Raw genomic sequence first — 27696 nt, 5'->3', positions numbered from 1 at the left:
GTCGGTGTAAAAAGCAACAGTTCTGGCTCTTCCCATCCACAATTCCAAATGTTCATTGTACACAAGGCTCTTTATGTGGGGTTGTCCCCCGCTTACTGTCCACTGCTGCTGTGTGAAAGATCAAGCCCCAGAAAGCTGGACAAACACATTCACATGTCTGTAAAGAATGTCTTCCTCTCCTTTGCTTTACCTTAGTCTAAATTATAAAAGGAAAGGAAAAATTTTAGGCAGATGTTTGAGCTGAAGTATTTGTCAGGTGTATCACGAGGGCACACTAGCTCAGCGTGCTGGTGCCAGCTGCTGTGCAGATGTTCTCCAGCAAGTCTGATTTCTGGTCCTTGCTGCTGCTAAGCAGCCTCTTGGTTGGAGATGAAGGTAACGGGGTGGATCAGTCTGCTGCCTGGACGCAGGGAGGCAGTGCTCTTGAAATCAAAATGCAGGGAATGATTATTCAACTCCTAATCTGCGTCCCTGGGGAAGGGTAAAATTGGTTTCATTTCATGTTCAGTAGACTTGTGGGTTTTTTGTTGTTGGTCGGTGTGTTTTGGGTTTTTTTTTGTTTTGGTTGGGTTTTATTTGCCAAGCACCAGGGAATGGTGCTTTCACCAGGAGCCAGTTCTGTGTGCTGTGTAGCATATGTACTTAATGCTACACTTAGGTGCAAATTCCCTGTAACTGTAGCCTACTTGTGGTTTGATTTGTGTGCTTTCTAGCACTTGCAAAATGTAGAAACTTCAGCATTCCAGGAACACTTCTTTTCCACATCAGAACAAACTCAAACTTCAGATCTTTTTGTAGAGAGGTGCTAAATAGCTAATATCCTGGTGGTCTGGCTGCCAAGCAGAAGTGTGATCAGGTCCTTGATCTGTCATTTTCTGCCCAGAAACTCCATCTGGGGTGTGAAACACTTCACAGAAAGAAGCTGTTTCGTTTGCAACGATTTGCTGCTTTTCAATTAAAAAAAAAAAGACTTTTTTTAATGGTTCTGCTATATTATAGTTCTCCATTTGTCATCCATCTTCCTATTGTTCTGCTCTGCTCTTGAATGAGATGGAAACATACTGGGTCATATCAGAACTTGTCCAGCTCAGTATTTTGTTTCCAGGGAGACTTAAGGAAAAGTGAAAGAACAGAGTAAAAATGCAGTCTTTCCCCTGAGTGCTTTGTCTTTCAAAATTTTAAGATTTCCTGAAGCAGAAGTGATAGTTCAGTATTAATAGCTTTTGATGAGGTGGGATTTTTTCTTCTGTTTAATTTAACCTATTGCTTTTTAAATCTACGTGAGCTTTCAATATCTCTTACAGCGTCCTTTGGGAAGAAGCTCCGCCAACTGCCTGTGTGCAGCGTGGATAAGCCCTTCATTTCTGTGTGTGATTTACTATTTGTTTTTGTTAAAATTTGCTACTTGTCAATTCATCTTCCAGCTGGCTTGTTTGAGAGGAGACAGGGCTTCTATGTATGTCTAGTCTGAAACAAAAGCTAACCTACTATTAGCTGCCAATTTGAGAAGTATGCTAATATGGTATTCTAGCAGTACAGTTCTGGGGAGGAAAACTCTGATGTGCAATAAGCAGCAATCATCAATAAGTAAATTCAGGGGATGAAAATGAAATGACGGTTTGCTGAACTCCATCATCCTTTACTCTGGAACCTCTTGGTTCCCTGCTTGCAGTGTGCTGAAGGGAGCAGCCCAGTAAAAGGGCAGCTCTTTCCTTGTTTTGTTCTTGGGAAGCCTGCGCAGGGAGGGTGGCAAACGACTCCCCTCTGGAGTTGCAGGGTCTTGCTAGCCTCATTAGCTACTGTTGGGTGATTAGTCTCCCATATGGAATTCTGGATTTGTTTGAAAGAAAAGCTGTCATGTCACACAATGGGCAGGGTATTGACAGCTACAGTTCCCTGTCGCCTGTGCTGAGCAGGGCACATTCAGAGGCTTGTGAATGATGATAAAAGTGGCCCAGTGCTGTGTCTCTCTAGATGTTTTTCCCACAGAGAGAGACTGCCTTTGTTTCTGCTGAGGAAGTTTACTTTTGCTTAGGAAATGCTAATGGCCATCTAGCAAAAGCTCTTGTAAACAGTTGTAACTTGCCTACTGTTTCTGGCATTGTCTGGTGCCTCTTGTAGCAAGTCAACCCTCCAAGGCACAGAAAGATATTCAGTGTGCTTGGAGTAATGATGGACTGTCACTAGAAAAAATGCTAATTTCTTTTGTTTAGCAACTGGAAGGAGGGTGCTAAGCTGTAGGCAGTCTGCCTCTCTTAGCGGCTCAAAGAGCAGCAGCTGCTGAAATTAAATGAGAGTGCCAGTAGCCCCAAAAGCCATGGTTTTGGGTATATCTGTGGCAGGAATTATCTTTCTGCTTCTGAATTCTCCCTACAGGGCTGTCTCTGGACTCCTACGGGAAGCTTTACTTGCAAAAAGCCTTCCTAGTTATGAAGTACTGCTTTGTCCTATAATTTTTTCCCCTAGGCTAATCTTGAAGATGATAGTCTTAAGAGTTCTGGCTGATAGAATAATTATTCTGTCTGCTGTAATAGCACAAACAAAGGGATGCTGTTGATTGACAGTGAGCTAATATCCAGCTCTTGTTACTGTGGGAGAGGAAGAAGCCAGTGAATCCTTGCAGGCTCTTTTATGCCCTGTTTCCATGGAGCTAGGAAATAACCAGGATTGTGCAGCGGTGAAACTGGTGAACTGCTGATGCCAGTTCTCAAAAAGACCCATCTGCAGGCCATCCAGTCTGTGTTTTTATTACTGACTAAAATTAAGTCAATCTGTGTAGGATGTAAGCAAAGCTTGATAAATACGTCAGTCCACCAGGATGCGCCTCTGAGAGCTAATTTTATGGAGCCAGACTGTCATGTAGGTATAGTAGCATGTGTTTTAGAAGTAAGCAGGGAATGAAGATGAGGATCTGTTCCAAATAAAAATAAAAACCTGAATAGGTTTTTAATATTAATAGAATCTACTAGTTCTTTGATTATGACTGAGCTGAGTCCATCCCTGGGGTTCCGCGTATGAATCTCTCCCAAATATGTAATTAGTCTTCACTCTCTTGGGCTGGCTGCTGTTGATATGTCTCTCTAGTCAGTTACATGATGCTTGAAAGGGAAAGTACAGCTGTTTAACAGAAATCTGCCTCCCTGGAAAGGCTGATCCTTTTTACGAGGTGTGAGCTGTCTTTTTCTACTTCCAGAGCTGTCCAGCTAGAGAACTGAGATGTGTGTTGGCGTAGGTCTGTCTCTGTTCCTTCTGTTGGCTATCAGCATCTTTTTGTTCCTTCTGCTGGCTGTCAGCATTGAAACAGTCTGTATTTGAACAGCATGGTGGTTTGGGATCAGCTCTTTGAGCAGTAGCTGCAAAGCTGATGTTCTGCAGGTATGCTGGAGCTCAGAGGTGTTTGCAGTAGGATGGAGTATCTCAGTTCATAATCACTGACTTTACATTATATAATCTCAAGCATACCAGACTCTCCAAATAGTTCTTATTTTGCAGTTCATTTGTCCTTCCCTCTTAACTTTGTTTCTGGTGAGAAAGTGTCTTTATGAGCACACTGAGATGAGTAGAGAGGAGACCTGTATGCCACATAGGTATGGTGTGTATTTCTTTCCCTGATGTACTAGTAAGGCTTTGTCCAAAGAAAGTTCTCTTCATGTTAATACTCTTAGTGTAGAAAATATGCTGTTCCTGTCCCAGTGTCTCCTCTGGAAAATAAGTGGGATTTTTCAAACTCAGCTGCTATAGAAATTTGAGGTATCCGCTTGTCAAGTGAAAGCAGGACTATGCTCAGAAAAATGGACTAAGTGTCAATACTTATTTCTCTGTTCTTCCCCTAACCAGACTTCAAACCTGTCCTTCAAGAAACTTTTTTTTTCCCCACAGTAAGGAGATAGTGAAAGAAAGTGCGTGCTTAGGAGTAAAGCAATGCAGCAGGCAGAGCTTCTGTGCCAGGGTCGGACTACAAAACTAAGGCTGAGGTGGTTGTGCGAGGATGATGCAGATGGTATGGCTTTTTTTTGTGTGCGCTGTGTCCTTGACTGACTTTTCTACTCTCTAGCTTTTAGCTCTTCAGTCTATGGATGACTGCCATACAGCGACCGTGTATATTGGATGTGTGAACTGTTTCTGGGGTCTTTGAGTTGAGTGCAAATTAAGTTCACCCTATCCAACTGCAGGAGAAAACAACGTGGTCATGGGGCAAAGTCTTTGTCCCTCAGAGAGTTTTTTGCTCATCCAGAGTGAATTGGGCACTGGGAGAGGCTAACACTGGGATGTCAGCCAGAACTCCCACAGAATTTGTCTTAATTAAAAATAATGATGATTAAAACAAAAAATCTAGCCCTTGAGGTTGTGGAGAAAATCATTCGTGTTTGTGGGGCAAATAACTCTGTTTTGCTGAGCCTGCAGGCAGGTGCCTTCAGCTTCACAACCAGCAAAAGGCAGCAAGTAACATCCCATCTGCCTAAACCAGGCAAGAGTTATACCCGCTTCACATAACTGCATCTTAGACCATGAGCTGTGCAGCTCTGGAACCCGGAGTTACTTATTGCTGAAGAGTTGATAGCTTTAGGTACAGCTTTCAGGAGAGCCTAAGTCTAGTTCCATCTCACCCATTCCTGCAGCTTACCTGTACTTATTTTAGCAGCTAGAGAGCTGCTAAAATAGTCAAGAGGAAAGACTGAGGTTCACACACTGAGCTACTCTCAGCAACCCTCTTTTTTTTTTCCTGCAACTGAAAGCATGGGAGGTGTTTGGACTTAGGACAGCAATGTTCCTCTGGGCTCGTGTGGGGGGAAAAAAAACTATTATTTTGTCAACCTTTGGAGATTTAGCTCAGTCCTTCTGCTGGCATAGGGTGTCTTAATGCAACCAGTATGCATGTAACATTGCAGTGAAGCTTGGCAAGATAACTTGTTCGCAGTCATAGTGCCTGGGACTGAGTGGGCCTCATAAATCGAATGCTTCATGTTTAGTCAGGCTTCAACAGTACTCTGCGTGTCACAAAACTGTTCAGTCTATAGCACCTTTTTTTTTTCCAGGCAGCGGTAAAATACATTTATTTAATATTAAAAGGCCTGAGCTAATTTATTACCTTCATTACTAAACAATAAAGATGCTCTGTCCAACCCAAACATAATTAAAGTTGGCAGGAGTTCAGTTTTGTTGCAGTAGTGTTATTGTTTGTGGGTTTACACGTCACCTCCTTGACTGCTTTCTGCCAGAGTTTATTTAACTCCCTCGGCCTGGTTTTGATAAGCCAGTCTGACTGGTTGGACCTTGCGTGAGTGCGAAGAAGGGAAGTTCTCTTGGCATTTAAGCCTACTCTTGAGAGGGAGCAATTAGGACAAACTGTAGCGCTGGCATGCTAAACGCAAGTTCATCTTGCTGCTTCCTGGTAACCCCCTTTGCATTAACCCACCAGGCACTGAGTTGCATCTAGCAGATGGTGAATGCAGGTTTGCTAAAGCTCGGGGTCTGGGGGAAGTGAGTGAGGGGACGATGTAAATGGTTACAGAGGAGACATCAGAAACAGTCATGCCAAATTGGGTAGATACAGAGTATAGGTTGGTTGTTTCACCCCTCTAGTTTGGAGAGTTTGTGCAAAATTTAAGTAGGGAATTTGCAGTCTCACAGTTCAGAAGGAGCAAAACTACAGTTTGGGAGCTGACTGTTTCAGGCTAGTGGAGGACGTGTCCCATCAAACTGTTTGGAGAGATCCTGACCACAGGTCACTCATTCCAAGTCTTCCCTCAAGCTCAAAAAACAAATAGCAAAAATATGAATGGGAAGGAGGCAGAGCCGAGCCTTGCGTGACTCTGGAGGTGAAGAGGGTGTGTGAACAAAGGGCAGGTGCGTGACTAGTGTGACAGATTATTAGTGGTTTATGACTCCAAATGTTCAGCGGTTGCTATCAGGAGTCTGAAATGACTTTGATAATGTGCACCCTGGCATGTATGCTGCATGTAATGAAAGACTATTAGCAGAGGTAGCTTAGTCAGCAGTTAGCATGCAAGGTCAAGTGTCTGAACAGGTTTGGTCCCTCTGTGTCTCCAGAGCACTAGCCAGTGAGTTCAGAAATGAAGGTTAGAAGGATTCAGCAGGATCTACTCCACAACATTTTACTGTTACCTTGCAGGAGTTCCTCCGATTTGACTCTGAAAACCTCAAGATATACAAAACCTGCCATTTCTGCCATAGCTTGACTTTGTGGTTTGCGACTGGGGCACCCTGGGGGAAAATGGCAGTACAAGTAATTCCTCACTATTAAAATGCACACCGCTTTTCTCATTTGAATATGGCACTTGCTTGTTACGACTGGTTCTTGTTCGGTTTTTTGCCTGCGGAAGAACCCGAGCCCACAAAGTAACTGTTAGATTTCCTCTCTGAGCGGATGTGTATGCTGTGGCTGTTCCCCTTTAGGCTTGTATCGCTGCAGAGCATTTTCACTGGGCCATGTCATGTTCCCACGACTCTTTCCCATCAGCTCAGGCTGTCTGAGCCCTGCTGTGCTCCTCAGTGCTGGGCTGTGATGAGCGCCCGGCGTGGAGTCACGCCACATTCAGTGGCAGAGTGGCTGATGGGAATGCGAGGGTGAGGCAGGGCTACCAGCTGTTGAACACTGCAGAAGCAGAGCATGCTGAGGGAAGGACTGAGTTCACACTTTGGCCTGATGTTTGGCATGGTGCCTGAGCTGTAGCAGGTGTCAGTCTGAGCCCTGGACCTTTCTGACCCATCATGCCTGACTCCGGTGCACCTCGTCTGCCTGTCCCCAAGTAGGAACTTCACAGAGCCCTTGCTCAGCTGGACTCTGCTGGGATTGCTTGTTTAGCTTTGAGCAGTGCTTGTGAATGATGTGAACAGAAGGAGCCGATAGGTTTTCTTGCTGGCAGCTGTGCTCCAGCTATGTGGCTGCTCTGTACAGGGAGGGAATTAAGCTGTGCCGCTCCTTAGCTGCGAAACAGTTACGGACATCCAGGCCTTGCAGGAGGGTGTTTCAAGGGAATAACAGCATGTGTTCCTGATTCTGTATAGGTGCTCAAACACTTCTCTCTCCATGTATCATAAGTAATTTTCAGTTTCCTTGTCCTCCACTGTTTAACATGCCACCAAAAAATCGCTGTGGCCCCCCTCAGAGCGAGCTGCCTTTTGGTGGCAAGGAATCCTCTGCATTTATTTCCAGGAGAGTTTACAGATGTCACTGAAGGGTTTATTTCTGTTAATTCAGTGCCAGCTTGGCCACCTTGGAGAAGGAAAGTGTAAAGAGTTGGCTAGAACAGTTGTTCAGGTTTCCATTTCTCTTACCTGCTGATGCCAGGCAAGTTTGCTGTAGAAGGGAGCAGGAAGGATTGTATTGCTTCCTACCACAGGCGCTGTTCTCAGTGCTTAACAAAACCTTTCTTAAATGTTTTCCCTTGATCCGCATGCTGGAGCATGTCCTGGCTTGCAGGCCAGGCTGTCAAAAACATCCAAGAAGTATTTTTCTGCAGACTTCCTTCTTTCAACTGCATCGTTCCCCTGCTGCCTCAGTATATTGTGATTCAGCTTTTGTGTCCGAAGCCAGCCCTTCTGGCATGACGCAGCTCAGGTGGTGGGGACACCTACCTAGTAAATGTGGGAAGTCTTGTTTTGCTGTGATCTGTGGGTTGTTACAGGCTGGAAGGTTGGGGCTGGTCACTGCTGATGTCAGGAAGCATAATGTATCCAAGCTTTTTTGGTGGGAAATCTGTTTCACAGCTTCTCTTCTGACTTTCACAGTAATTAGGAACACTTATGTGTTTGGGCATGGGTGTGGGGTAAAGCACTGGTGGCCTGGAGACCATGAAGAAAGAACTTAATATTCGGTCTGTAAGTCACAAAGGCCTTCTCAGTCCACATGTTTCTAAAATTGCCAGCTGCCTGCTGAATTTTCCTGGAAACGTGTATTATTTTAAGCCCAGCAGTTGCGTTTAGCTGTTAGTGCTTCAATCAGACAGAGTAAGCTAACTCTGATGCACTAGTTTGGATTCATTTGATGGTCTTGGAAGGAACCTGGGTTATTGGGTTAAGCAGACTCTTGGTAATAGCTAATAAGACTTTTCACTGTCATCATGTCTAGGTGCTGTCCTATAAAACCTTACCAGACTGCAGCATTGTGAAAAAGTTTCTGATTATACCTGTTTCTATTGTTTTCCCCCTCCTCTCTTTGAAACCTAGACTCCGGGCTGGTGGTTCCAAGCGTGTCTTATGAGCTTCACAAAAAGCTGCTCTCGGTTGCTGAGAAGCATGGGCTGACTCTGGAGCGGAGGCTGGAGATGACGGGAGTGTGCGCGAGTCAGATGGCCCTGAGCCTCCTTGGGGGACCCAACAGGTAAAGCTGTTCCCTTTCATGCTGCCGTGGGTTTGCCCCCTCTAAGAAGAGCTCACTTATCTTGTTCCACTAAGTGGGGTTGAGCTAAAAGGGGCTGAGAGGTTACTTTTGAGGTAACATGGATGCCTGCTGCTGCTTGCGCTAGTCCTTCGGTGGTCCTGCAGCTGGAGGCAGCTGTCACTTCTCTGCCTTCCTTCCCTCTAAAGGAAGAAGCTCACCTGATGCCATGCAGACCTGCGTTGTAGCTCATGTATCAGCCTGTTCCCAAATAATAATGAAAACAAGTGTGAGGCTCAGGTTCCTGAAGCAGGAGGAAGCCTTACAGTAGGTTTCTGTGTTCATGCTCTTTTTTCCTTCCTGCCCCCCCGCCCCAGCCTCTCTAGAAAAGGGCTGGCTGAACATAAATGACTTGCTAAGGGCTTTTTTCTGGCTCCTGTGTCCCAGAAGCAGAAGTGTCTCTTCAGTCAAAGACAAAATAGGCAGAGCTGAGATTTTTTTTTTCTTTACTTACTGGGAATTTTTTTAGGGAATTGAGCTTTGCACAGGTATAACCCAAGTCAGATTAAACCATTGCAGAATTTCTGGCGAGCTAGTCTTTCACAAATAAGTAAACCTTTCTTTTGTTGTTTTTACATGTTACAGTTTAATGATATCAATAAAAGCAAAAGTTGGCTCATGAAAACGAAAGTTCTGCTCAGCTTTTCACAATGCTAAATTAGCTTTCAGGCATCTACACCTAAACTGAGAATATCCTGGTCTTTTGGAGGGCCCAATTCAATAGCAGGTTTGGAGTGCACTTACTGCTTTTTGTGTGCATACTTGTGCTGCCTCTTTTGAAAAGCTCCACTCTGTGCCTGCACTTACAGACAATCGCACATGTATTTTTCTGTTGTTGATAGATGCTCCAAATTATTTGCTCTTGAAATGGAAGGTAAGCCTTAAGTCTCCCTCTGTTTATTTGGTAGTACTTCACCAGGACCTGATTATTTGATTGAGAGCAGTAAGTGATTACATACCAGGCAGTGCTGACCCTGTCAGCTGAAAATCGTGCTGTAAGCCACCCTTGATGGCTTGCAGGCCTTTTAAATAAATGAACTTTATTTTGCAGTTGATGAGGCTTGGGAGGTAGAATTTTTTTTTTTAACTGTGGCTCTGCTGATGGAGTAAATTACTCCATATTTTTAAGAATGTATAGTTAGCATTCTTCTAAAATCAGAGGGGCAGAGGGGAAAAAAAAAACCTCCTAAAAGTGAAACAGTACTGGATTCAGGCTTGCTACATGAACAGTGAAAATGCCCCCTGCTTTGAAAATACAAATTGACTGCATGATGAACCAGGATAGACTGGGACCTTGTGGTCTCTGCTGTGGGTGCAAGGAAGTCTTGAAGGGAACCTGCAAGCAGAGCAGCTCTCTAGTGTCAGCACTACAAAAGGATGTGGGTTCCTTCTTGGAGGCAACGGAAGATTTGCAAAACACCTGTAAATTTGCATTTTACTGTGGCTTTTTTTTTCCCTCTTACAGGAAGAAGGTAAGACATTCTTGGGTTTATTAATTCCGCTTTTGTCTGCATTTTAGGTTGAACCCAAAGAACGTGCATCAGCGGCCCACAGTAGCCCTGCTGTGTGGCCCCCACGTGAAAGGGGCCCAGGGGATCAGCTGCGGACGGCACCTCTCCAACCACGACGTCCACGTCATCCTTTTCCTACCCAACTTTGTCAAGATGCTGGAATCCATCACCAACGAGCTGAACCTTTTCAGCAAGACACAAGGCCAGCAGGTATCCAGCGTCAAAGGTGAGTGAGGAGTGGATTTGCTCTCCGCCACCCTTGTGCCTGGCAGAGACCTGTCCTGCTCAGCTCCCCAGTGCCTGCCTGGTCCGGTGGCACCATCTAGTGGCACCGCCACAGGCAGGTGACCAGTCAGAGGCTGGCGGGACAGCAGAGACTCAAGAGGTTCCAACAGTGGAGTGGTTGTGCTGGTACAGATGTTTCCTGTATGAACAAATATGGAAGAGCTGCTGTATGGATTTGAGTCAGACCAGCCATTCCCTTAGGATAAGAGCCTGCCTTGTTCAGCGTATCAGAACTGCAAGTAAATGAGCATCTAACTGCTGTTTCAAACCAAGCAGACAGCTTTGCTGAACTCCCAGCAGCTGTCAGAATTCAGATCTCTTAGTATGCCATAGAATAAAGGGATGCTCAGTCTTCTTTGAGAGCTGGCTTCTGTTTGTCATTTCACCAGCGGTATTTTCAAACCTGTTTCCTTTAAACTCCTTGGGGGATACAAAAGCGGTAATTAGGGCTCTGTGTAGCATTTTGTATAGTGGCAGGGTGGGGGGATGCACTGTACTGGCTGAGCTGTTTGCCTGTTACAAAAGCTTATAAAAGATACTGCACCAAGGACTTCATGGTCCATCAGATAAGGGGAATGCAGAAGATGTAGTATGGAGCAGGTGAGTGCAGTGAGACTGACGGAGTTCAGTGGGGCAGGCAGCAGTATGGCACACAAGCTGCATTTCCATAGCAGAGGTGGTCGGTGTGCTCCAGAAAAATAGGCCGGTTTTGTCAGCTTGGAAATGTAAAATGATCCTTTTCTAATGGAGAGAGCACTACTGCTTCTCTGGGCTGCCTGGACTGGCGAGTCAGCTCAGGGCGGCATCTGGGGCTGCTCAAGTGCTGACTGCTTGATGAGATTTTGTACCTGAGAGTCTGTGAATGTTCTTCAAAGTGCTAAAGAGCTTTTAAATATCGGTGCCAGTATCTTCTGCAGAAGGACGGCAATAATAACCGCTAAGACCATACTGTATGCAGGGAGTCTGTGGGTGCTGGAGGCAAAAAATGAAAAATCTGCTGGTAGCGCAAGAAGGGAAGGCAGTGAGTCTTAGTTCGAGGTTTCAGGTTGGTCCTCAGTGCTCAACAGTGTGTTTGTTTGTTTCAGATCTCCCAGATACCCCTGTTGACCTAGTGATCAACTGCCTGGATTGTCATGAAAATGCCTTTTTAAGAGATCAGCCTTGGTACAAAGCGGTTGTGGACTGGGCCAACCAGAACCGGGCACCCGTCCTCAGCATAGACCCTCCGATAAATGAAATGGAGCAGGGCATTGATGCCAAGTGGTCGCTGGCCTTGGGTCTGCCCCTGCCCCTGGGCGAGAGGGCCGGGCGCGTGTACCTCTGTGACATTGGAATTCCCCAGAAGGTCTTTCAAGAAGTGGGAATAAACTACCACTCACCCTTCGGCTGCAAATTTGTCATCCCCCTGCACTCTACTTAGAGCCCATCCAGCCACACGGCTCTGCAGGGAGAGAAGAGAGGAGGAGGAGGCGGCCTGTCAGATAAGCTGTCCAGTGGATCCTGACTAGTAAACTCATGACGCCTTAAGGATGTGAAGTTCTGGAGAGATTTCCTTCCAAAAGAAATGCTGTGTATTTAAAAAAAAAAAAAGAATAATCAGAAAATGAAACAAAAAGAGAAGGAAGCGAATATTCCTGCAAAGCTATTTTCATTCTCTTGTGCCATTGTACGGAGGAACACGCAGGAAAATGGTGTCTGTCCCTGGTGAAGGCGACCGTTGCTGCCAGGCCCAGCTGGGAGGCTGTTTAATGAGGGGGTGTACATGGAGGTGGTACAAGTGACAGGTGTTTTGGAGATTTGAGAAGTGTTTCTCAGCCCTTCTGGGCAGACAGACCCAGCAAGGGTGCCCTGGTGGGAACAGCACCCCTTGATTTTGTAGAAATACCTTCTGTTGCAGTTGTACCACGAGGGAGGATTTGGTTTCATTCTGTTGTTCTTTTTGACTCCCCTCTCCCCTGTTTTGTATTCCTGAAGGCAGTTGTAGCTCACTCTCTCTCCTGGACCCTCCAGCCCCTCAAGGAGAGTGTTCCCTCTTCGGAAAGCTTACGTCAAGAGCTAGAAGCTCTCAGGTTGCACATGCTCTGTGAACACCAATGTCCTCAGCTAGGCCTTACTTGCGTATATACTCTCTTGGCTTTTTGGTTTTTTGCTTAGTGAAGCCCAGGTCTCTGGGAGCAGGGTATGTTTTGGAGAATGACTTTTCCAGGATAGTTGGCTTGCTTTTTCTTTCTTTCTTACTTCTTTCTGGCACAGTAAGTGGCTGAAAGAGGGAAAGGATAGTGAAACAGGGCAGTGTCACTCTGATTTTGTTACGCAGTGTATGGTGCAGTTGACATTTGGGTGAGTTCCCCCAGTGCTTCCAGTATCTCTCCTACACTCAGCGTGGTTTGGGAAGTAGGTCATGGATCCACTCGTTCCCTGGGGGCTTGAAGCCTTTGTATAAGGTGGGCTTGCATGTGTGCATCTATGTGCTGGGAACCAGAATGAGGAAGGACTCGGGTCCTCAGCTTACATGGTGCCTGCAGGATATGGTATGGGGAGAGCTGCTGCCCTCCTGGAGGGGTACAGAAGATTCTTGTCTAAATTACTCTAGGGGATCTTTCCCAGGCTGCTCTGCTAACTGGTCTTGTGCCACACTCACTTCCCATGCGCTGCCAGGAAGCCTTAGGTTATCTTTTTCTGTGCTTGTTTTGTTGACCTCACAGAGCCTTAGTGCAGTGCCTAGAGCAGAGGCAAGCTGAGGAACCATCAGTTAGCTGGCTTTGGGAGTCCATCATGCTGGCTTTTTGTGTGCTTTCTGAAGGCTTTGCACCTGGAGGCTGACCCAGGGAAGGGCTGAACCTGGAGTGATGCAGGAGGTGCTGTAAGGTGAGCTGTTCCTTCAGAGGAACTGGGTGGATGCAAGGCAGGGGCCCTTTTCTTGGCAAAGAGGGGTTCAGCTCCCTGCTTGCTCCTGATGCTGTGAGTGTGGGCAGTGCTTGAAGGTCTTCTGGCACCTTATCTGTCCCCAGAGCTCCTGCAGGTACCTAAACCTTGCCCAGACACTCTTCTGGCAGCTGGGAAAGCTTCAGAGCTTCAGACAGTGCCTTTTCTCCAGGGGAGGCGGATCTCTTCTGAGGCTGAAGCACTGGTGTAGCTGCTCTGTTGCTGTGCTCTACTAAGCAGGTAGCAAACCTACTGACCCACCTGTGCTCCGAGGGGTGAGGATTAACAGATCAGACACTTGTCTTTCACCTGCTTAGAACAAAGGCCAAGTGTATCAAAGGAGGAGGGAAGAAACTTCCTCAGTTGAAAAGAAGCAATTGAGTAATTAATACTGCCTGGAAGTGCAGAGTGAGGAGGGAGAACACAGCCCCTAAAGACAGGAGGCTGGTGAGGGGGCTTGCCTCTGCCGCTGCCCCAGGTCTCTTCCTCTGCCAAACTGCCTGCACCTTGCCAAATCTACCTCAGCAGGATGAAGGGCTTGGCCCCTCTTGGTGTCTGGACCCCTGGCTTTCCCCCGAGCTTCTTGCCCCACTGAGGGCTGGATGACTGAACCATGTCTGCTGGCATATGCCGGGTGGCTTTAGTGCTCGCACGGGGAGGCTCAGTGACTTGTCAGTGCTGTGACAGGGTGTAGCACTGCCCTTGAGCTGTTCCTCTCCTGTAGGAAGCCAAAGCACCTATTCCTCAGGTGAACCATGTTTCAGCTAGAACCACAGTGGCATTTAACAGGCTGTGGTTCTGATGGCTGCACTGGGAAGGGGTAGCAATGTGGTTAGTTATTTAAAACACAAATGTGAGGCTTCCCTCTGTGTTTCTTGGTTCTTTGGGTGTTTCTGCTTCATCTAATCTTTAGCCAGGCAGAGGAGCAGCAGCTGGGCTAAAAAGGTGGATGACTGTCCCTTGGTTGTTGCTGTGGTACAGTGTTAGCTTTAGTCTCCTTATTTTTCACTTTCTTTGCTCAATCACCTGATAAGAGAACTTGCTGTTTCAATTTCTGCTTTCTTTGAACCAGGCGGCAGGCTTTTCTCACCTCTTCTGCATTTGGCTATTAAACTGTAGATTGTACACACCGAGCAGTATCAGTCTAGAAAGATTCAAGGCTTCATCGCTGGGTCCTTTTCTGCCTCAACTATGCTGTGCCACTGGCTGAAGTTACGTGCCCAGAAGGGCACTGAACCAGGTGAAAATGTTTTTGCAGGGATGGCAGCTGGGATCAGCTCTGTACTTGCTGCTGCGCAGCTCCAGGAAGCACTAACGCCCTGTGTTGCCAGCAATAGCGTTCCCCATGTTTAAGCAAAAAAAAAAAAAAAAACCACCAACACGAACAGTATTGCACAACAGGAGGGTACAAAGCCCCATATAAAGAAAAGGATTCCTGGTCCCTACCTGTGCACTGTTTAGGGCACAGCAGGCAGCTTTGGGCTGTGTTTTAGCACAGTTAAACTTTACAGTGTGCTCACTTTCTGGAGGTGAGAACAGAGTCAGGTATTTGGCTGTACTTTCCCTCAGGTGCAAAAGGCTTACTTGAGGAAGTACTGGCCTTGCCCAAATGAAATGCATCTTATGTGCAGGTGTGAGCTCTTCTGGAGCACTCAAGAGACCCAGAAAACAGGTCTGGGTCCCTTCTTTTCCCCCTTCCCCCATGTTGCCAGAGTGAATTCAAAGAATGGAACACTTTGTCAGTGTTTGAGATAATTTCTACCCTAACCACCATCATGGGAACTGCTGGCAAGTGCTGCTCTCTTCACTAACATGTGAAGATGACTACACTATGTCACTGCTTGATATTCCATTTGTGACCTGATGTTTGTAATGACTAATTCCTGCCGCTACTGGGGGATGCCCTGAAATAAAGTGCAACTATTCATGTATGCTATTTGTGTGCAGCTATTTATTTGTCTGCTACCATTCTCAAGCCTGACACCACAGCTGGAGCAAGCCTTCCTCCTGCTCTGCGCTCTTCAGAGGAGCAAGGGCCAAGAGCAGGGAGAGTTCAGTCCACTCACCCTCACTTTCTGCACTCTAGTGAAGCCAAGATTCCTGCTGTTTCATTTCCAGTTAATTTTTCAACATCTCCATCTTCCTTTGCAGAAAAAGCAAAGCTGGGAGCAAGAGAACCCTAGGCCTGCCTACAAGGGAAGTATCAAACAATAAGAAACACTTTATTTTAACTTTACAACATATAAATAGACAAATCTGTGCTTTCCAATGTAGCTTTTCCTCCCCTCCCCAGGGTCCTTGTCACAGTGCCCCAGCCCCTCTGAGAGAAGAGCAAGTGGAGCTGAACTGCAGGGGCTAGGCCAATCCCATATGTACAAATGCAGCAGGCTTTGCACCCTCCCCAGCTGTCATCTGCTCAGGTCCCGGCTGGTGCCGCGACCACACAGCATCCTTTCCTCTGCAGAGAGGCCAGCAAAGAACGGATGCAGGAGGGCTTCCGAGAACGTGATCCTCTGGGAAGGGTCGAATTCTAACATCCTCCTCATCAAGTCAAAGAGCTGTGCGTGCTCCAGCGAGTCGTGCAGCATGTACGTCTGGAGCAGAAAGGCAGGGGGGAGAGCGGGGAGGGTTTTAGCACTACAGTAGGATCCCTAGGCCCTGGTTGTGTGATGTACAGTGAGGTGATGGCTGTCTCCCAGCCTGAAGTACAGCATCCCTCCCCTTCCCTAGTGCCTGTCCTGCTTCAGCCAGACCAATAAACTTCTGTTACTGCAGCTGAGAGTTTAGGGCTCCATAAAAGCCATCCCTTAGCCCCACACCTCTGATCTGGGGAACACAGCCAGTCTCCTCCACCAGCCATGGAGCAGCACCTACCCGCAAGGGCTTGCAGTTCTCTTGGACATATCGCCCATCGGATGTGTTCTCATCCCATACCAGGTTCCCATTGTGGAAATATTTTTGCTTCCTGCAAAGGAAAGGTTCAGTAAGGCATGAGTCATACTTCCAGCACCTCTCCCATGGTTATACCCATATAGGTGAGACCCAATGTGATGACAGAGAACTGGTATCCTGAGTAATTACCCACAAATGTTTGGCTGGACTGTTTGCTTTCAGGAAGAGGTTCTTACCGGGTTTTGTGGATCATGTGGGATGGAATGGGCCCAAGGATTTTTTCCATCATAACAAGATGCTCACGATTCTCATGGGTCTGCAAAGGAGAAGAGCAAAGGTGCATTAATTCAGAACTTGGAGATCTGATGATAAAAGGTCTATCCCCTATACAAGTGCAGGGTAAGAAGAGACAAGCCTCTGTCAGGGATGATGCAGTGCCCTTCCATCTCTACTTGCTCTCTTCATTTTTCTATTCTTCACAGGCACAGTGGAGAAACCAGAAGTGATCTGAACCTTGTCCTTCCAGCAAGGCACAAGTCCTCAAACCATGACTTTTCCTGGGCTTATTTTCAAACTCGGGTCAGTGCCTGATCTGCATTTCCCTTCCCTTTGCATTAAGGATTCTTAACGTACAATTCCTCTTGCAAGAACCATACCTGGAAGAGTGTGAAGCCACGGTAATACTCAAACAGAATGCAGCCGGTACTCCAGACATCACATGGCTGTGCCCAGCCCAGCTCTGCAAAGAGAATCAAGTTAACTTTGCCCTCTCAGCAAGTCCCACCAGATATCTACTAGTTCCTTGTTGAAACTGCAGAGATACACAAAGCCAGACCCAGAAGTTATCTGTGCACTTTCCAGTGCTGCACACTGGTAAGAGGACTGTCACATCCCCCACAAGACCCATCTGTTTCAGCTTATACTGACTCTGCATTCTCCTGGAGCCAATTTGAGCACTTCCTGAGTCCCACAGGCTTTTCTCAGCTCCTCCCACTCCATGTCAAGTGCTTGCACTAACCATTACTACCTTCCATACAATCAGGACCTTGGTGTTGCAGCAATGCATGGAACAGGTTGTCCCCAAGAACTGGAGTGCTCTCAAGCCAGTTTTCCTCTAGACAGCATCACCCTACAGCACCCTGGGAGAAGCATTCTCCTCCACCCCTCCAAGACTCCCCAAACCCCAGCAGTATCTCACCCAGAATCACTTCTGGTGGACGGTAGTGCCGGGTAGCCACGATAGTGGTGTGGTGCTCATGATCGAAGGTGGCACTTCCAAAATCTGCCACACGGATGCTTGTGTTCCGAATGGATTTTTCTTCACAGCTCTGCAAGCGAACAAGAAATCCTCAGCACTTCTAATAGCTGGTTCAGGATTAAGCTAGGCTTTGAAAGGAGCCCTCTGACCCAAGAACCGCCATGTCTGTGCTAATCAGAAGTATTGTAACTGTGAAGCTCTGAGCTCTTTACATCTCAAATTAGTGTTAAGCTGCTAACATGCCACTTTATGGACTAGAGCCACTGAAGCAGCCTTAAGACTTTTGGAAGACATAGGAGAAAGAAGAGGCCCAGCTTCCGGTTTGTTCTCACTAAAGAGACTTTCAAGGCCCTGTGGGGCATGCATGGAACAGGGAAGATGCAATTTTTGCACGGAGGGAAAGGCAGGCTATTCCTGATTGATTCACATCTCCTTTGGATATAACCCACCTTTTTCTCGTTGTACAGAGTGTCAAAATCAGAGTTGACAAACAAGATGTTTTCTGGCTTGAGGTCAGTGTGAGTCAGCTGGTTGTCGTGTAAGACTGCACGGATGGACAGAGGAAAAAAACATATATAAGAACCACTCACCGAAGCACCCATACAACTCTGCCCATCAAATTGCCAAGCTGACTCCTCCTCAGCTCCCTTCCAACCCATTCTGGTGACACATCATGGCCTAGCTGAGGACGAGGTATTTCTGACATGGAGAAGGCACCTTTTGCACAGAAGAGCTTACAAGTCTCTCTTCCATTCCTTGCAGGAGGAAAAGGAAGCAAGTCTAAATGCTACTGCTCTATCCTCCACAGAAATCAGCATATCTTATCTTTGTATAAGCTTCAGAAAAGGAGGCAAACAAATAGCTAGAATACCTAGATACTATTTTGGGTTAAAAAAATAATAAAAAAGAGCAGGCGCTGAAGAACAAACAGCTGCTGGCAAGCCCACAGGCTGGTCCTGGGTGACTTACATCTCAAGGCATGGCAGAGCTGGTAGGCCATGTGCCGGATCTGAGGGAGAGGGTATGGCTGGAAGTTGTTCTCCTTCAGGAACTCAAAAGTGTTCTTGCCCAGAAGCTCAAAGGCAATGCACATGTGGCCATGGAAGTTGAACCAGTCTGACATCAGGACACATAAGCTGTGCAGAGAAAAAGAAGCGAGGATTAAGGATCATTCAGGGACTTGACAGAACAGTCAATCTCCCAGTTGCTGGCTACTTCAGAAGTGGTTGGTGAGCAAAAGCTCGGAGCCAGCTGACTCAGGAGTGCAGTAATCCCTCTACATACACCAGAGAGACACCCCCTCCCCACTTGGCTCAACCACCTTTAGACAGATGTCCAATTCAAGTGGGACAAGGCAGCAGGTGCCTGTCAGAGGAGGAGCTCACTATGACCTGGCATGGCAGTTGTTAAGACGTTAAGTAACCAAGTGTTCAGTAGAACTAGAGACAGACTCTCTTCTTCTGAAATGCAGAGGAACAAGACAGGTTTTCCCCCACACAGGAGGCAAGCAGCAGGTATTCCAGTCCTCAGCCCTGTATTTTTTTGGATGTCACCCAAGCAGACCGCTTGTCTGTAAGGAAGTGGTACTGAATACCCGGCAGCCTCATAGGAACTTACAATTTGTTCTCCTTGTCCTTCTCTTTGATTTTTTTCAGGACATTAATTTCCAGCCTGGCTGCTTCTCGGTACTTTCCAACATTTTTTATGATTTTCAGCGCCACCTGAGATTTGCCTCTGTAAGGGAAGAGACAAAAGGACAGAGTCAGAGAAAAAAGCCTACATACCCACATCCTCAGCCCACAAAGAGAGGGCACATCCCAGTTACTCTGATCATGTTTTCATTTGTTAAGATGCTTAGTCATTGTTGGGTCCCAACAAAGCTCTCAAGATCTGCCAAAGACTTATGCCGCTTGACCAGTAAAGTACCTACATGGAAATTTGAAGCAAAAGGCTGTTGCTGGGTAACACTCCAAAGAGAGTTGCAGGCAGCTCTGCAAGCATGCCATTTCCTGACACAGCAGTCCATAAGGTCACTATGCCTCCAGCAGTCACCTCCCCTCTCCAACTGTGCCAGAGGAGGCAGATCCCAGGGCTTCCTATACTAAGCTGACACCACAGCTCCAAGCCAGACAAAAGGTCAGGAAGATACAGGGGTCAAGTGTAATCACTGGAGAGGTTAAAAAAAAAATATGCCCTGGCAGATTAAGAGGTCACTTTCCCCAGCTGCCTGGCCCAGCCCTCAGACAGCATTCGCTGCTTCTGCAGCAGGGCAGTAGAACAGCCTGCGCCGAAGCCCTCAAGTTCCCTTGCAGAAGTCCCCTGCTTCCCTTAACGCATCAGTCTGCAAACTCAGGGGACCGAGGTATGAACCAGGCATCTTTCAACTTGCTATAAGAAATAATTTCTACCATAGTGACAAGTGGACAGTGACAACAACAGTTTGGTCCAGCGGAGTCCAGACCCACGCAGAACTGGCAGTGTTAATCCTGCCATGCTTGTAAGCGCCTGAGCTTGATGCACCAGGGACAGACAAGTTATCTGGAAGGGAAAGACGCCCACCTGGCATGGTCCACACACTCCACCACTTTGCCAAAAGTACCCTCGCCAAGGCTGCCGACAATTTCATCTAGGAGAGAAAACAGGAGCAGATGTGAACTTTCAGAGCCTTCGTGAGAGCTGAGGTCCTGCAATTTCACAGCAATGAAGTGTCTCTCACTGCTACACTCTTTAAAACTCGAGAGTCTATTGTCTGCCTCAGGCAATTTACTGGTCAGTCCATTTATAAGCATAAAAACACTAGAGACCCCTCCAGTACAATACGAGAGATCTCGTCTAACATGGGGATAGAAAGTAGAGAGGTAAAGTTTTACGAAAGGTGGCTGTACATCGCTCTTGAAGCCAATCGCCGATCCTGCACACCAGGTGGCCTTCCTTGTCATCTTCCACGCTCCTGCTGCGCTTACTGCTCTGTTGGCTTCTCTGTACACACCGCCCCCCGAAACGGCATACGACCAAGCGCGCACAGCGGGCAGTTCCGAGTGGCAGGATTGTGTTGTCATTCAAAGGTGGAGATGATGGTGCGTCGGTGGTTGGATTTTCCAGATCCCAGCATTTCATAAGGCACACAGCATATATAACGATAGGGATATTGCAAGGGACACGTCAAGACACAAACTAACTTCAAAACAGAAAAGAAATCAACAGCTACAGGTATGTAAAGAAAACTCTCTCATTAGCTACGGCCTCTGGTGCTGCCGCCTCTTAGGCAGGAAAATGCCCCCCTCTTCTCTGAAGGGAAGCAGCAGCTGGGAAGCTCCAGTGTTAAGGTGGCTTGACTTGGCACCACCATTCCCCACAGAGGAGCAGCTTCCTCTGCAGCACCGGGAGCATGCTGCCAGAGGGACAAGAAGAAGGAGGGAGGGCTTTGCCAGAAGAACGTCATTTTCTCCGCTGGCAAACGTGATGAAGGGTATACAAGCTGTCAGTTTGGACAAGCTGTCCAGTAGAAGCCAGAGTAGCAGTTCTCCCTCTGCAGCCTGCTCTTTTGTACCTCGGTTAATAGATCGCCAGCTACCCAGAGCCGTGACCTGCCCCAGCTACGAACCAGCCCTTCCCTTCTGACTACTCCAGCTACCACACCGACCCTAAATCTATCCACCCGACTGGCTGCAAACAGACCTGGTGTTGCACATCGGCCTTAGGGTACAACTTTAAGCTTGGGAGAACTTTAGGAACAGGACAGTTAAATGAATCCCCAGGGAGCATTCCGCTACACTTCAGGCATCCAACTAAAGATACAAGGTCACGTTCACCCCTGCTACTGCTAGCTTCTACTGGAAAACCAGCCGAACATTCCCGAAAGGACCCGGGGTCCACAAAGCAAGCTGCCCTAATTCCCCATCTTTTTCTATTCAGTCTTAAAAATAGTTACAATCTCTAGAGCGAAGAAATTATTACAAAGATCTACATTTCCATGCCCAAGCTTCTATCAGGCTTCTCTTCTGTTGCCCCTCACCCCCCAGCTAGTCCAAAATAGCAAGCTACGATCAAACCCCAGAAGGTCAGCTGAAACGGAGGAGGTGGTAGAGGACAGTTAAGACAGCTGTGAGACTTCAAAGGATTTAGATCACGCCAGCCCAAACCTGCACACCGTTATCACCGCACGCACACACACATGTAAACCGCACTGGAGCGTTTTCGTCATAACCCTGGCTCTTTCTAAAACTAAAATTAAAAAGTCAGCTGGAAAGAAATAAAAGGAGGAAAGCAACAGACCATCAGAAGTTCCCAGCCATGCAGGTATCCGCTGTAAGTGCAGGGATCAGGACTTGGTCATTTAATTGTAATAACATTTACAACAAGAAACTTGTGAAAGATGGAAACGTTCCTTACAGAAGAGAAGCAGTGAAGCAGAGGCGTTTGGTCTGACAGCTCACAACACTTCCAGGGCATTCCTGGTCCTGGGACCAGCCTCCCCACCCACTTCCAAATACTCCCTGTTAATCCTTGAAAGGAATACTACATTTCAGGGTGGAAAATGGGGAAGTTTTCAAAGTAGCTGAAATCCAAGGACACTTGTGTGAAAATAGGCAAAGAGGACATGTGCATACCCTCACAAGGCAGAAGCCTTTCTCTCAGTACAGTGGGACAGGGGTTAATAACCACAGAGCTGAAAACTTGTGAGAACGCGGCTGATCGATCCCATCTGCTGTGGGATCCTGGCACAAAGTCAAATTGACGTGCCTTCATGGGAGTGCTCCATACCACTGCTGCATACCAAAACCCCCCAGAGCAGCTGCAGTATGCAGAAGTGAAGCCCTGGCCCTGTATAAACCTGAACAATGACCAATCCCCAGCAGAGCCAGGCTGGCCCGCAGCCAAAGCTCGGCCTTGTTAGCCTATCACATGTGTGCCATTTGAAGCTTTCCCTGATCCCCTCCCTAGCCATAAAGAATACAGCTTAGTTTCCTCACATATTAAGGCAATGGGGGCCAGACCAGTAAAAACCAATAGCTACAAACACTTCCTGCTTAACAAGACACAGATTCTGACTATATGTTCCACGTAATGAAAGCAAACACAAAAATAGAATTCGAGGTACTCACCCAGAGTGTTCAGAACTGAAAAGAGGTAAGAACAGTTAAAACCCTGAACAATCCTGAACTCGTTCTGGATGCTACTCACCGAGGAGGCACTGCTACAAGACCTGGTCCTGCGTTTCCGGCAGCGATGCTGATGCTTCTTTGGACGGTGCTGCTCTCTGCCTCTGGATCGCCGCCAGTTTCGCGAGCGGGTCGAGTAATAGTCCTCTCCAAAAGATGGGCTTCGGTCTTCAAATCTGTAGGCGTCACTGTCCCGTCTGTATCTCCTGTGATAAGGCATCCTGTCATGGCTGTAGCACAAACAAGAATGCATTTATAAGCCTTGTAAAGCACAAGAAGCTTCAAACCACCCTTCCATTGGGGCTCAAACACTGACTGTTTCTCAGGCAAGTTTCTCAGATAAGAAAAAGGAGAAAGTTTGCAAGAGGAAATGGCATGGCACTCCCACATTTCAAGGAGCTGGGGTGTGGGTGGGAAAACGACCCACTTGGAGCTCGATATGAGCTGCCTACCTCACCTGAGCCACCTCCACCACCACACACAAGTGTTTTTCTAACATCATTTCTCCTCCCCCAGGAAGGACTCTCATTAGTTCTTGAACAAACGAGAACTGAAGGCAGCAGCGGTGCCCTAGTCACCACCCCAGCGGGGACTGGAGGCCCCTAAACGCCAAGCCTTCGGCATACACATGCACACCAGCTCAACAGATCATTAGCAAGAGCCAGAAGGAAAATTTGGTCTCTGCAGTATAGTTGAGCTCCCGCGCCTCTAGTGATAACTTAAGGCTGCGAGTATGGAGGAGAAACTTTCGGCCAAGCTTATCTCTGCCTTGGGAAGGACCAGAAGATATCAGACTAAGCTCCCCTGCGTGAGCATTTACAAGCTGGCATTATACATGCAGTTTTAGGTGCTATGTGTGCGCATTAACCATGAGAGCGGCTCTCCCTGCCCCGCGCTCAGTTAGCGAGTATCTCCGAGCGCCTCAAGCTACACCTGCGATTCTGCGGGTCCTGCCTTTTCCTCTGCAGGTCCCCTGAGCTTCGTTGGCAGCACTGTTATGGTACCTCTTTTAAACCAGATCGCAAAAATGGTATCACATAGCGGTGGCCTGCTTGTACCCCCAAAAATACAACTGTCTTCACCCCAGCTGTTACAGCTGTTCTAATAAAAGAGCTTCCACTACAAGCCTTGCTTCACACGTCATTGAGCGAGAAGCCACGTTTCACGTAGATGTTACAACTCGGAAATAAGAACAGCATGCTGGCTTTCCAATGATGAAAAGCGGTATTTTGGGCAGGTTGATGCTGTTGTGTGTACCTCACTGACAGCAAGAGCAACGGCTTCTCCAGCCAAGACCTCGCTGCAGCTGCTTCACTCCAGAAACAGGAACTTTTGTTGTTCACACCTCTCTGCTTGGGCAACAATTAGCTCTCTTGCTGGCAGCTTAGCGGGACACAGGTACATGTGTGGTGGTTCATCTCATCTTGGATCAAGGCTAAAATTTCAAGCTGCCTGCCAAGACTGCGGCAGCTCTAGGTTACTGCTGAACTATCCAAAATACAAAAAAACTCCCCAATGGCTCTGTTCCAATACTCAACTCCAAACACACCTTTATGAAACTTCAGTGCATACTTTTAAACTACAGAGGATTCATAAATAACAGCCTAAAATACTGAGGAGACCAGCAAGACTGCAAGAGGCTCACAGTCTAAGACTAAAGGGGGGACGAAGGTTTTCACCTAGAAAAAGCCTGTTTTCATCCAAATCTGTCCTGTATAACCCATCAGATGAAAGAATGGAAAAGCCCATTGTGCATGTCAGCTATATTTCACAATCCGCTTCCTTCGAGTAAACAAAAGCCAGGCTCAGAAAAGAAATTATCTGGAGAATATTTCAGGAATTTAAGGATGAACTCAGCTCCCTTCTAGCTGCACCTGCCCTGTCCAACCAGTGGAACCACTCCAGCTCCGGTACCACTGAGCAGCACCAGCAGCGAGGACCACCAGCCTATTTCAATTGCAAACCAGAATGTGTCAGCACACGGCTCCCCAGCAGCGCTCCCGCCTCTGTTCCAGAACCCTCACCGCAGCTCCTGTCATCAGAGGCCTTATCCACCCCGCTTCCAGTACCTAATTGTCCCTGTGGAAATGCTGAACAAAGAGAGGATCAAAGGTAAAATCCAGAGCTGAAGCAGGAAAGAACAGTTAGTGATGCTCAGATCCTTTCTGACAGCATAGGTGGGGGAAAAGCACTGTTACTTTAAATCTGATTTGCAATATTTTGAGAAGGAAACGGTCGTTGGGAGAGAAAGATTTTAATGCTGCCACAGCATTAGAACTGGGAAACATGATTCCAGAGCAGGCTGTTCTCCCTCGTTAATATTAAGGATATCGCTTTGGGAAGAACTTTGGCTAGATACAGAGGCAGAAATGTGGAAGGGAAGGCACACACAATTAAGCCCTTTACTTCCAGCCCTGGGATTTACAGGTTTAAAGCTGACCTGCAGTCGGGAAGTGAAAGCTGCCACCGCTCAGCGCTAGCTCTGAAACACAACCGGAATTGAGAATGAACGTCTATTAGATAACCATCCCAGCTTGCTCCCTGCTGCCAAAGTGGCTGCTGGCAGGCGTGCCTCCCTCTGCCCAAACCTGCCTGTACCTTCTGGATCGCGATCTCCTGGAGACATCCCTCCGGGCTGGGTATCGCAGTCGCCCCTCGTAGTCTCTGCTACGAGACCTCTTCCTCTTCCACCTGTGGCCCAGGTAGCTCTCCTGCTCCGGGGACCGGTATCTCTTACAGTGATGCATCTGAGGACATGAGAGGGTTCCGACTCTTAAAACGCTCGCCTCTTGCCGCTGCGCCGCTCCCCGAAGGACCTCCCACCCCGCCAGACTCGCCAGCCCGAGCGGTGCGGGTACAGACCACCCCAGAGGGCGCCGGGAAGCGCGGCCCCGGTGCAAACGTGAAGCCGAGACTTCCGCCAGCCCCAGCAGCGTTCAAGGTTTTGGGCCGGCGGTCTCTCCTCGGGAGGCGGCGGGTTTCTAACAACGTTGCCGGTCACCTCCCCGCCGCCCCCCCACCATAGCCCCGGTACTAACCGGTCCCACCGCCCCTGGCCCGCCATAACCGTTTGACAGGGGGTGCCCGAGCCCCGCGGAGCGCAGGGCAGAGGCGCCGCCACCCCCAGGCTGCCCGCACCGGGGCACGACCCCCTCTAGGAACACCAGTACGGCAGCGGGGCGCTGCGGCTGGGCTGGGCCGGGCCGGGCCGGGCTGGGCCAGGGCCAGAGCCAGGCCCAGGCCCCAGGCTCAGGCCCAGGCCCATCCCGTTCCCCCACCGCCGGCCGCCCCCGCCGAGCGCCCCCAGCCCCGCCCCGGGCCGGTCCCCCTGGCTCACCGCCCCTCCGCCTCCCTCCGCCCCGCGATCGGCGGCGGCTGCGGCCCGGCCCGGCCCCACCGGCCCAGCGCCGCCGCCGCTTCCGCTTCCGGCGCTACCCGCCCCTCCCCGCTCGGCCAGAGCGGCTCCGCCCCGGGGGCCGCTCCCACCGCCTCTCGCTGCTCCTGAGGTCGCAGTTAATCACTGCCCCGCCGGGATGAACTGGCCGGGACGGGGGAGGCGGGGAGATGGAGTCTTCCTCGGCACGGCCTTCCACACCGCGCTCTGCCGCACCGGGGCCTTCCTCGCCATGGCCGTCCTCACCCTCAACATGGTCTTTTCCCTGTGGACGGCCTCGCCGTGCCCTTCCTCACCATCGGGTCTTCCTCACTACAGCTGTCCTCACCAAGACCTTCTTCACCATGGCCATCCTTACCATCGGGCCTTCCTCGTCACAGCTGTCCTCACCATGACCATCCTCACCCCAGCCTTCTTTGCCACAGGCTTCCTTGCCACCACAATCCTCACAATGATGATCCTCGCAATGACAGTCCTCACCGTGACCTTCCTCACCATGGTCTGCATCACTCTGGCCCTGTGCGCCTTCTCTCCCCACAGGCTCTGCAGACACTCTCCTTCCACCAAACAGGGCTGAGAGCTGCTGTTGTCCCCACAGGGACCTGCCCATGGAGCTGGAGATGGGTCATAGCCAGAGGGTGAGGAGCTGATGGCAGTACCCGGTTGATCTGAGTGGAGAGAGGGCCTCAGTCCCATTTATTTGCTAATTGTAATTAGCACTATGCGGGGGGGGGGGGGTGGGGGGGTTACATGAGTAGGGCTTTGCTCCCACCAGTCCCATGAATAGGTGACCATCTCCCCTCACCCAGACCACCGCTCTGAAGGACAGCTCTTGCTCCTAAAGCTGGACCACAACAGCTGGCCTGTGGCAGAGCTGAGCAAAGAGCACTGGGATAGGACAGGGCTTCAGTTACTTCACACGTGCAATCATGCTCAACCCCTTTATTTATTTATTGACCACTCATTTGGGCCAGCAATTAGTTAAAACTGCTGATGAACACCTTTAGCACTGGAGCAGGGAGGGTTGGAGCAATATCACCAAGGCCTTGTGGTTCTCCTCACTGAGGAGCAGAGCAGGAAGTGTCCCACCCCGTGGAGATTTGGAAGGGACTGGTAAAGGTTTTGGCTGCTGTGGGACTGGGTGGAAAGGGTGGGCTGGTGCTAGTGGGTTAGAAGAGGCAGTAGATACCACCACTATGGCCATCAATGAGTGGGCATGCAGCTGGTCTCACAGTTCAATGGTCTTCCCACCCATCTCCTACCATGGCCAAGGTTTCAGGTGCTCAGGGCTTGCTCTGGGTGCATGCACTGAGTGCATGTCTGGCAGATGTAGCAGGGGAAGGCTCCTGCTTTGCTCTTCGCCTCTCCTCAAGGCTGAAGTCACCTCAGGTGGGCTCCTTCCCCTCTGGAGCTGTTCAGAATGGGGTTTTGCTGACCACCACCCATCTCCAGCCCTGGAGATGTAGCCCACGATGACATTCAGGCTGAGACCTCACTTCTCCAAGGCTCAGAGGTCCCCCTTTGCTTGCTCCTGTAGGCAGCTGAGTCCCGGGAAGACCTGCCTGTGGGCTGTGGACAAGATAAGGGTCTGAGGGCATCAGGCTGGATCTGGTGCAACCGCACTGACTCCATCCGACCCCAGCTGCGCATCTCCCTCCAGTGCAGCAGCCCGGCCCCGGGGGCGCAGGGACACACCTGCATTCGGCCCAGGGGGTAGCTGCGGGTGTAGATGCGAGCCTGTGGCAGGAGAGGGGCAGAAACAGTGTGGAACATGGTTAGAATCATAGAATCATTAAGGTTGGAAAAGACCTCTAGGATCATCAAGTCTAACCGTCAAACCAATACAACCATGCCACCTAAACCACGCC

General features: G+C 48.8%; 2 protein-coding genes across 4 annotated transcripts in view; one reads left to right on the top strand and one right to left on the bottom strand.

The window, feature by feature from the left end:
* The window catches only part of EDC3 (enhancer of mRNA decapping 3), a 29809-nt gene extending 14756 nt beyond the window's left edge, over window positions 1-15053 (top strand). The window contains exons 5-7 of the mRNA XM_075099871.1: window positions 8191-8344; window positions 9921-10138; window positions 11283-15053. Coding sequence (XP_074955972.1) covers window positions 8191-8344; window positions 9921-10138; window positions 11283-11617 — 707 coding nt within the window. The 3' untranslated portion in view covers window positions 11618-15053. The remainder of the gene's footprint in view (window positions 1-8190; window positions 8345-9920; window positions 10139-11282) is intronic.
* Window positions 15054-25868, bottom strand: CLK3 (CDC like kinase 3). 3 transcript variants are annotated; one of them, XM_075099872.1, is made up of 13 exons: window positions 25772-25864; window positions 25033-25181; window positions 22457-22664; window positions 20158-20251; window positions 19832-19898; window positions 18890-19006; window positions 18242-18408; window positions 17722-17816; window positions 17213-17342; window positions 16671-16753; window positions 16251-16330; window positions 15997-16087; window positions 15054-15311 (listed from the first exon to the last, which is right to left on the bottom strand). In XM_075099872.1, exons 2-13 carry the CDS (start codon window positions 25179-25181, stop codon window positions 15249-15251), a joined length of 1344 nt encoding a protein of 447 aa, XP_074955973.1. In that variant the 5' UTR covers window positions 25772-25864; the 3' UTR covers window positions 15054-15248. The 3 variants fall into 3 exon arrangements, with proteins under 3 accessions (XP_074955973.1, XP_074955974.1, XP_074955975.1); XM_075099873.1 differs by lacking the exon at window positions 15054-15311 and adding an exon at window positions 15324-15716 and having other exon boundaries at window positions 25772-25868; XM_075099874.1 differs by lacking the exons at window positions 15054-15311; window positions 20158-20251 and adding an exon at window positions 15324-15716 and having other exon boundaries at window positions 25772-25837.
* Between the last annotated feature and the right edge of the window lie 1828 nt (window positions 25869-27696).

This window comes from Phalacrocorax aristotelis, chromosome 7 (genome assembly GCF_949628215.1).
Source record: "Phalacrocorax aristotelis chromosome 7, bGulAri2.1, whole genome shotgun sequence".
Classification (NCBI taxonomy): domain Eukaryota; kingdom Metazoa; phylum Chordata; class Aves; order Suliformes; family Phalacrocoracidae; genus Phalacrocorax; species Phalacrocorax aristotelis.
Note: the sequence above shows the minus strand (reverse complement) of the source record. Positions and strands in the feature narration are given on the sequence as shown.